The sequence below is a fragment of a genome, unplaced genomic scaffold (assembly GCF_019419815.1).
Source record: "Pyrus x bretschneideri cultivar Hongxiangsu unplaced genomic scaffold, Pyrus_bretschneideri_v1 Contig116, whole genome shotgun sequence".
In the NCBI taxonomy this organism is placed as follows: domain Eukaryota; kingdom Viridiplantae; phylum Streptophyta; class Magnoliopsida; order Rosales; family Rosaceae; genus Pyrus; species Pyrus x bretschneideri.
The window spans coordinates 188,504-198,670 of NW_025999409.1; the positions used below are offsets into that span (position 1 = coordinate 188,504).

Sequence of the window (10,167 nt, forward strand, 5' to 3'; positions counted from 1 at the left end):
CCCTTTATTGTTATGCAGGTTTACGAAATAAACATTTAAAAGGGTAGGCAAGATGAGATTAGATTGGAGTAGAGAAAGTTTATTCATCTATTTACTGTAGGTTGTAAAGAATTCTTGATTTGTTTACGAATCATGAATTATTTTTATAAGAGGAATTTATTTTCCAACCCCTTTCAATTTCCGGTTATTTATTAAGTTTTTAACTCACGTTTCGGATTCAGGTTCGAGTTTTTATTACCGACCTCGAGTTCGGGGCGTAACAATTACGCCCAACCTTTTCTTTTTTATTTTTTATAAAACAAAGTAATGCAAAAGAAGGTAACTATAATGCAAAAGAAGGTAACTAAGGTTCTTATTAGTCGTTTTACAAATGGACAAATTTGTAACTAAAACATTCATTAAAATGTGGGTGAGAAGATAAGATATTGGAATGAGAATAATAACTCTCTTCTCTCTAAACTTCACAATGTTCATCACTAGTTGCTTTAACCGTCACTGCCAATCATATCAGACCAGCTGGTTGTCCTTCCTAACCTACCCCGCCTCCACTTCTCCAATAATACCTTCTTCCAACAATTTCAATTCCTGATATCTAGATTCTCCTCTTCGATTCGACTCAGGGATGGCACGAGATGCTTCAATCACCACTGCTAAGTTTCTCTATTTTTCTATTCGAAGTAAGAATTTCTGAGGAAACTGGGTGATTTCTCGAATGTTGGGAGTTTTCCAAGGAAATTTGAAGGTTTTGGAAAATGGGTTTTCGTTAATTTAATGTAAAATGAAAATCTATTGATGGACTATTGGAATTGAAGTGATTGGTTTGGTGTTCCTTGAAGGACATTCAAATTCTTCAATTTTTCAGAAAATTACATACATTGTATGTACATTACATGCACATGCTATGCTCACAAATCTGAGCTCAACTTAAAAATTCAAAGTTCACAGCTCTCTCTTTGAAATTAGAAAAAAGACTCCATCAACTGTGAGTTTTTTCAATTTATATATGAATCCTTTTGTCATTTCGCTTTTGCGTATGGTGTGCGTGGCTTGTGCATGACCTGACTTAAAAAATGGATCACTTATGGCTTAGGATTAGGAGAAATTTACGAAATATGCCATTTTAAAGTGTTTCAATATGGGTTTTTTTTTTTATTCCTGAATTTTGCTGGGTTAGCTTTTTCCTGTTTCTTGTTTCTTTTTTTTTCCCCCCCTTCCTTGATGGGATTTACGATTCTACTTCTTCTTTTTGTTTATTTTTGCTTTATGAAATTTTTTTCGGATAATGTTAGATAGATCAAATTTTAAACTTAATTTGTAAATTAAATGATGTTTCACCAAAATAAGCATGTTAATCAACATTTAATGATAATCCAATCATCAATAAGCACATTATTTAATTTACAAAATTTAGTTTGAAAATTTGGTCTTCCTTCTCTTCTTTGTAGTATATCATAAATCCAGTTTTTTGTCATTAGGTTTTTTACTTAAAATGAATATTGATATTGGGTTCTTCATAAAATCGCAGGTTATGCTCTTAATCTGTGATATAGGTAGAAAATCAAATATAATTATGTGCTAACTGGTTTTAAGGGTGTTTATCTACCTACATTATAGGCTTTAATTTTTTATTTTATACAAGCAAAAATGCATGCGTAATGCTATGGGTTTTAAGACTGTTTAAGATTTTCCGACTTCACTATTCCCAGGCTGATCTTCATATGTAGAGGTGTTTTCGCTTCTGAATTTTTCCCAACAAGGGTTGGATAAACACAATCAATTCAACAATTTCATAACCAAATAACCTACAATATAATCAACTAACACAAAACCATCCAACTGTTCTTTTACTGACATATTGGTTACAATAAGCATAGCATGATTGTATGCAGTGAACTTTCAATTTTTATGCAAATTACTCTCAATCTTTTAGTTCAAATTACCAATGTATGTGAGATGCCCTCCCACATATGAAATTTTGACTCCATCACTAGTCTACACCTAAACTCTCCAACCCTTTAACATAGGCTATAGGGGAGCCCAATAGAGTGGCCTAGCAACTGGGTAGAGTGACGTCAGCCATGTTCCAAAACATTTTTGCACCAAGCATGTCAAAAACACATCCAAGTGCGGGTGCGTCCCTGACAGGACTTAAGCACGCAAGCGCACTAATGGCTCTGGAAAAAGGAACAATGTGGTGAAAACTGGGTTGTTGGATTTCCAACTATTATTTTTGGACTGTTGGATTTCAAAGGGTAAAAAAAATTTGAAATTCAACCCCAATGGCTAGATGATGTGTCACAATCTAGACCATTAGATTTTCATATCAACGATCCATACTTTTCAGGCTTAAAAAAAAAAATCAGAAAAATTGGAATTGTTACCGTTGGAATATGTGTCACAATTTTGGCTATTGGATTTCAATTTTTTTGTAATCCAACGATCCAGATTAATTAAGTTAATAAAATTTATAAAAAAATTATTAAAAAAGAAAAAAAAATAATTATAACTTTTTTTCTATAAATACCTAACCATACATTTCCACCTTACACCAGACTTCAATATTTTCAAATACTTTCAACAAATCTTTCTCTCAAAGTTTTCATATACTTTTGTTTGCAAAAAAAAGAAAAAAAAAGGCTAATAATGAAGGTTTGAATTGGTTGATCATTGAAGATGTTACTTTGTGTGAATGTTGGGTTTGAGCCACTCATGACCTGATTACGAGTAATGAGCAGAGGTTGCGAGAACTTTGAAAGACGGTGCATATTGTTTTGCGAGGCACTTGGCACCAGAAGCACGGATCAATCTCTTCAAAGTCGTTGGAAAATACTCAATCTATCACTTACTAGTTGGAGAAACACTTGACAACTAGTTATAATCTTTGAAGAGGCAAAAATTTAGCGATCAGGTGACAATATTTTATTTATTTATTTGTACTACACCCAAATTGACATTAATTAGTTTGATTAGAAGGAATGTCTTTGGATTCTAAATATTTTTGGAGATCAGAAAAAGTAAACGTGGTGCGAATAAGGCATGCAAGAGAAGAGGGACTAAGTGGAGATGATCCTAGCACCACAAATTCGTCAGGTTGTTTGTAGGGAATTTGGTGTAAAATCGGATCCCATAATTTTCCATTTAATTTGGGTTGTAGTTTCGTATTTATTCAATTGGATACGTTATTTAAATTCAGTAAATCGTTATATAAACCAAGAGCATCGTTATTCCAAACAGCATAAATAACACACTAAATAAAAAATTAAAAATTCATTATTATTTTATTTCTTTATAAAAAATATTATTTTATAAAAGAATATTAATAGTTTAATACGAATTGTTTGGCTATTCAGTTTAAGAATGGAAATTCTCTCAACGGTTATTATTCACTAATAATAATTATTGTTTATTAAAAGGAATTAGGTTGCATATAACCTAGGAGATTGTTTAGTATGGATGACAATTCTAACTGTTAAACTCGATAACCGTGGATAACCGCTCGAATGAATTGGATTTGGATATGAAAATTAGGGTATATTTTGGATATGGGAAAAAACTGTGAATAATATTCAGTTATGATTTTGGATATGGTAATAGGAGTTCCCAATCCATTTCCGTCCTTGAATCCGAATCGAATTATATATAATATAATTATATACAATATAATAGTAATTATATATGATATATTGCACTGTGTGAGTTGCATTTTGTGGGTAATTTAAAAAGTTTTGATATGAATCAATATCGATGAGAATCCACTCCAATAGTATTTATGGGAGATATCAAAGATCAGCCCACATTATCAATGTTTAGCGTTAATTTTTATACTCCACAAGATTCATTCATTAAATCATTTTATAAACAAGATCCATTCATTAAATCATTTTATACATAAAATATTTAATGATGAAATTAATGTTTACTAAATTATTATACGTCAATTGAACGGATATGGATATAATGTTCGTTATTCGGTGGGTATGATAATGGATAATAGCCGATGATTAATTGGTGGTTACGGATATAATTAATTTTTATGATTATAGAGATCTATATAGCATTTTTGTTCCAAACTAAACCGTTGCTATTCCTATTGTTTAGGAGTGGAGCCACTCTTGCATGGTGCGAGGTGTCAGAGGCTTGGGCACGTGGATGCCACATCAATGGCCCACATCATTAACCTTTTTCGTATCGGATATGAAATCCGGTTTTAATAATGTAGCTCGGTCGTCGTCATTGACGCACCTGTTTTTCTCTTGTAAGCAACAAAAACGTTTTCTTTTACTCAAAAACTCAGCCCAAAATTAACCGAAGATCCCGAAATCTGAAAACTCGTATGTTTCTTCTGGGTTTTCTGGGCGTTCCGTTCTGTTCGTTAACTTTCCGGAAATAGAAACTTCCATCAAACAAAAGATTTTGTCGGATAGGTAGCGGAGTGGCCTCTCTCTCTCTCTCTCTCTCTGCCACCTTATCCACATGTTTGTAAATTTCTACCCAATCCGAATCCCATTCAATCTAATCGAGGCGGCGTCACCACACCGATATCTTTATCCCTTCACACTTCCCAAAAACTCCCATAATTCAATCCAATCCAATCAATTGGGTGGTATTTTAGGTTTCGTTAATCCAATCCCGTCACCTGTTATTTGTTGTTTGCAATTTCAATTTCTGATCTGAGAACCCTTTTGTTTGTTAATTTGATTGCCTTGGGGATTTGATCAAGTTCATAGGGCTTTTTGTTGGGCAAGGATTTGGAAAGTACCCACCTAGCTGTTAAGCTGGTGGGGTTGCTGGGAATTTGGGGATTTGGGGTCAAAGTTTGTGTCTTTTGAATGCGTTCGGCAGAATTCTCTGGGATTTGGAAAGCTTCAAAGACGTGGAAAATTGGTAATATTTCATCTGCAACTAGTTTTTCAATGCATTTGAGCTAAAAGGTTGAAGCATTAGATAATTCTGTTGTTGAACATTTTGAATCATTGTGCTCTTAGTTCTTCATACATCCAGGATTGTTTTGTTATTCTTTCGAAAACATTGAGGGCTCGAAAACCGTATTGTAGTTGTAAAGTCTGTTGTAGATTTTATAGCTCTTCAGCTTTGTTGCCATAGAAATAGAAATACAGAGATTTTACTTACTCTGGAAACATGGACATAAGTAATGAGGCCAGTGTTGATCCGTTTCCAATTGGACCTTCAACCATTGTTGGCCGGACAATCGCTTTCAGGGTTTTATTTTGCAAGTCAATGTCACATCTGAGGCATCAAATATTTCGTACGTTTTTGAGTCTTGTCTATAGATTCAAAAACTTTTTGGCTCCCATGTTCTCATGGTTGCATCCTCGAAACCCTCAAGGGATATTGGCAATGGTGACAATCATTGCTTTTTTGTTGAAACGATACACGAATGTCAAAGTCAAGGCGGAAATGGCTTATCGGAGGAAATTTTGGAGAAATATGATGAGAACTGCATTGACCTATGAGGAGTGGGCTCATGCCGCTAGGATGCTTGATAAAGAGACACCAAAGATGAATGAATCAGACCTTTATGATCAAGAAGTAGTTAGGAACAAGCTTCAAGAGCTCCACCACCGTCGTGAAGAGGGTTCGCTCAGAGATATTATGTTCTGCATGCGAGCGGATCTTGTTAGAAATCTCGGTAACATGTGCAACCCTGAGCTTCACAAGGAGAAACTTCATGTTCCCAAACTCATTAAGGAATACATTGATGAGGTAACAACTCAGTTGAGAATGGTTTGTGATTCGGACTCAGAAGAGCTCTCGTCAGAAGAGAAGCTGGCTTTCATGCATGAAACAAGGCATGCTTTTGGGAGAACTGCCTTGCTGTTGAGTGGGGGTGCTTCTCTTGGATCTTTCCATGTCGGTGTTGTTAAAACACTGGTCGAACATAAGCTTTTGCCAAGAATAATCGCTGGTTCCAGTGTAGGATCCATTATGTGTTCTGTTGTTGCCACTAGGTCTTGGCCTGAGCTCCAGAGCTTTTTTGAAGATTCTTGGCACTCATTGCAGTTTTTTGATCAAATGGGCGGGATTTTTACAGTTGTCAAGAGGGTCATGACACGTGGGGCAGTTCATGAGATCAGGCAGTTGCAAATGATGTTAAGGCATCTAACAAGTAACCTGACATTTCAAGAAGCTTATGACATGACAGGTCGAATTCTTGGGATAACTGTTTGCTCCCCAAGGAAGCATGAGCCACCTAGATGCCTTAACTACTTGACTTCACCTCATGTTGTTATATGGAGTGCAGTGACAGCTTCTTGCGCTTTTCCAGGCCTTTTTGAGGCTCAGGAACTAATGGCAAAGGATAGAAGTGGAGAGATTGTTCCATATCATCCTCCATTTAATTTGGGTCCAGAGGAGGGGTCGATGCCAGTGCGTAGGTGGAGAGATGGTAGTTTGGAGATAGATTTACCTATGATGCAGCTGAAAGAACTGTTCAACGTTAATCATTTTATCGTCAGTCAGGCAAATCCTCATATTGCACCATTGTTACGGCTAAAGGAATTTGTGAGAGCTTGTGGAGGCAACTTCGCTGCTAAGGTATTCATTGATAGACCTCCGTTCAGAGTCTTTTGAAATTTATGATTTTGTCCTTTTTTTTTTTGCATTCTCTCGCTGTCATTTTATTTTGCTAATTAGGAATATGAAAGGTTAAGGGCTTGTCAACACGCATCTGCCATCTTAATGCTGCTTTTCTTTTCCGTACCTAAAAACTTTGTAGAAGTTAGAAGGGAAACGTGATGTTTTCATATAGCTGATGAAATGTTGTATGATTATCTATCACTAAATGTATCCTCAGTAGCAAGCCGAAAAGAATAGGTGATCCTCAGTTGGGATAACAAGTAATGCAAAAATCTTGGATGTGTCACTTAGATGTAGTTAGATTTGTAATGGCTTAATAAATATTTGTTTTGAACTAAGCTTCTGGCCACATCTTTACGGACTTATCCAGTGGCTTTGCAAATAGTCGTCTTGGTCAATTGAATTAGTCTATCATCTTGGTTAATGAGTAAGCACCTTATTGACAGTATACGAACATTAAGCTAGAATTTCTAATCATTTGGGCATTTGTTTGTAATTTTTTTTTTCTTTTTTTTTTAATTCTGTTGGGTCTGTTACATGATTTTGTTACGTTGACACTCTGATGAGATGAGTATTAATCAATTTTAGTATTTAACTGTGTAGCTTGCTCATCTTGCTGAAATGGAGGTGAAGCATAGATGTAACCAGATCCTGGAGCTTGGTTTTCCATTAGGTGGAATTGCCAAGCTGTTCGCTCAAGATTGGGAGGGTGATGTTACTGTTGTAATGCCGGCCACACTTGCTCAGGTACGTGGATAAAGTAGTAATTTTTGATGGTCAGAGTATCAGCTAGGGAATAACTACTGAATTAGGATTGGTCATCGTTTCCACGGAACCTTAAATTAAAGTTCTTTTTAAAACTTCCGTTGTTGGCCAAGTCAAGTTTACCAAATTTTGTTGAGGACTATTTTGAAGATACCTTTCTATTTTCTTTAATCATCTGGATCATTTTTAATAATCCTTGATGGAGACTAACTAACGTTTTGTTTTTCTGACATATTTTCCAGTACTCAAAAATCATACAAAATCCAACATATATTGAGCTTCAAAAGGCAGCCAACCAAGGTAGAAGGTGCACTTGGGAGAAGCTCTCGGCCATAAAAGCAAATTGTGGCATTGAGCTTGCTCTTGATGAGTGTGTTGTAATTCTCAACCACATGCGTAGACTCAAAAGGAGTGCAGAAAGAGCTGCGGCTTCTTCTTCTCATGGCCTAGCTAGTACAACCAAATTCAGTGCATCTAGGAGAATTCCATCTTGGAATTGCATTGCTCGAGAAAATTCAAGTGGTTCCCTTGAAGAAGACCTCATTGGAGATGGTGGTTCCTCATTCCATCATGGTGTTGGCGCATCTACCAGTGGAGTTCATTCTGGTAAAAGTTTTCAAACCCACCGTAATTTATATGATGGAAGTGACAGTGAATCTGAGAGTGTCGATTTCAATTCTTGGACAAGATCTGGTGGACCCTTGATGAGGACAACGTCAGCAAATAAGTTCATCGACTTTGTTCAAAATTTGGACATTGATGCTGAATTGAACAGAAGTGTGCTGACAAGTCCGAAGTCAATGATGGTTCAGATGGGAGGCAATAACCATTATTATCAAAGCTCAAGAGGTACAACACCAGAAAGAAGTCCTGAAAGCATAAAATTTGACAAGAGGGAGTTTGGAAGCATGGTTTCAGGAAACGGTTCTAGCATTACGGTGACTGAAGGTGATCTCTTGCAGCCTGAAAGGATACATAATGGAATTGTATTCAATATTGTGAAGAAAGAAACATTTTCAAGTGGGAGTAGTCATGACTTGGAAAATTACGGCAGTGAAGTAGCTGAATGTGTGCAACTTGACAGTCCGGAAAAGGACATGGATGCTGGGTCTGTATCTGAATATGGTGATGCCGATATCACTTCAGAAGCCTTCTTAAATGAAACGGAACCTAATTGCCAGTCGGTGGATCAACCTAAAGTAGATGATTGTATTCATCAGAGCACTGTGGATGGCTAATTTTAAGGTACGTTTTGCTCAGATATGGTATTCAACAATTTGATTTGAAATAAATACTAAGAGCAGTGCTTGAAGTTTACATTTTAGCATTGCACTGATTTGCTTCTGCAGTAATTAGTAAAAGAAATTGATCTTGAGCTCTGCATACATGTAGGCCTTGACTCTGTAAATTACTTGGATTCACAAGTTGTACACAAATGTGATTCATATGGATCAATGAATGAAAAAAAAACAATTCTCTCTCTCTCTCTCTCTCTCTCTCTCTCTCTCTCTCTCTCTCTCTATCTGCCTGTAACTTTACTTGATTCCATCAAAACATACTTATAAAGCATAGTCCTTAAGAAATAAAACAGTCCATCAGGCGTAGTAAATTCCCCATTAGTGGTTGAGCAGTTCGAAAACAGGATTGTCAATAAAAGTTGCAATTGGAAATTGTAGAAATGTTCTGTTGGTCATCAGGTGACCAGCGAATGCGTGGTCGATTGCTCACCCTTATATTTACTACCAATATTTGGAAACAAATAGATGTGCTTTCAATGTTTTATTCTTGCCCCCTAATGTCAAATCCGAGGGCGGTGACTATGAATCCTGTCATGCTGATCACGATCACGAGGACAAAGATGAGAAACTAAATATTGCAGAACCACTTTTGATAAAATATTGCACAACTTGGCCCCTTAAACACATTTCATGTGTGCACTTAATCCGACGGGGATTTAGTAACCAAATGAAACGTCAAATGACACTAACACGTTGTCTTTGATATCATGGGGAAGCACTTTGTTGTTTTGGTATCCTGATCATGTTGGGAATACACATCAATTCTTTACCCCCAAATTTTGCAGGCCTTTAGGAGTAGGCCGGAAGTTGAACATCGTGGTTGGTTGATTGCGGACGGGTCACTACTAGTTGCTGTTATAATATTGTCATCTAGTGGGGAAGGATCAATGGAGGTTATATTCTATGCCTAGAATGCTACGAACTTGGCAATCATATGTAGAGGATGGCCAACATAATATATAAAAGAAAGCAACAAAATCACATAAATGCTTCAAATTAGTGGTTGAAACTTTGATTTTAAGAAATGCGAGCGAAGGTAAGTTACGTCTTCTCGTGGAAATGCTTGAAATGGAATGAAATTATGTCTTTCTTTGAGGTTGGCTTTTAAAATATTAATCTTTGAGTGATTGATTTATTAATTGAGCTGTAAGTGCCTAATCTTTTCCTATCATTTTATAATATGTCCAATGTCTCAAAGAGAGAATTTTTTTATGGTGGTCCAAAATAAAGGATAATTGTGTCTTTTAATCGTTACATTTTGTTTGAAAAAATTCCGAACTATATGTTATTGATGCACAAAATCAGCGAGATTTTGGAACAACGTAAAATGTCAAGTTTGTGACCTTCGCTTGATTGCTCTAGTTACCTAATGAGGATAACATGTAAGAAGATAGAGATAGGGAAGCAAACACAAGATGTACGTGGTTCACCTTAAATTTGGCTAAGTTCACAGTGTAGAGGAGTTCTCATTAATAGTGAAGGGTTTACACAAATACATAGGTTCAAG

General features: G+C 36.1%; 1 protein-coding gene across 2 annotated transcripts; it reads left to right on the plus strand.

Moving 5' to 3' along the window:
* Positions 1-4,238: 4,238 nt before the first annotated feature.
* LOC103940227 (triacylglycerol lipase SDP1) lies at positions 4,239-9,755 on the plus strand. 2 transcript variants are annotated; one of them, XM_048577472.1, is made up of 4 exons: positions 4,239-6,555; positions 7,201-7,344; positions 7,605-8,607; positions 9,446-9,755. In XM_048577472.1, exons 1-3 carry the CDS (start codon positions 5,140-5,142, stop codon positions 8,598-8,600), a joined length of 2,556 nt encoding a protein of 851 aa, XP_048433429.1. In that variant the 5' UTR covers positions 4,239-5,139; the 3' UTR covers positions 8,601-8,607; positions 9,446-9,755. The 2 variants fall into 2 exon arrangements, with proteins under 2 accessions (XP_048433429.1, XP_009348589.1); XM_009350314.3 differs by lacking the exon at positions 9,446-9,755 and having other exon boundaries at positions 7,605-8,844.
* The last annotated feature ends 412 nt before the right edge of the window (positions 9,756-10,167 follow it).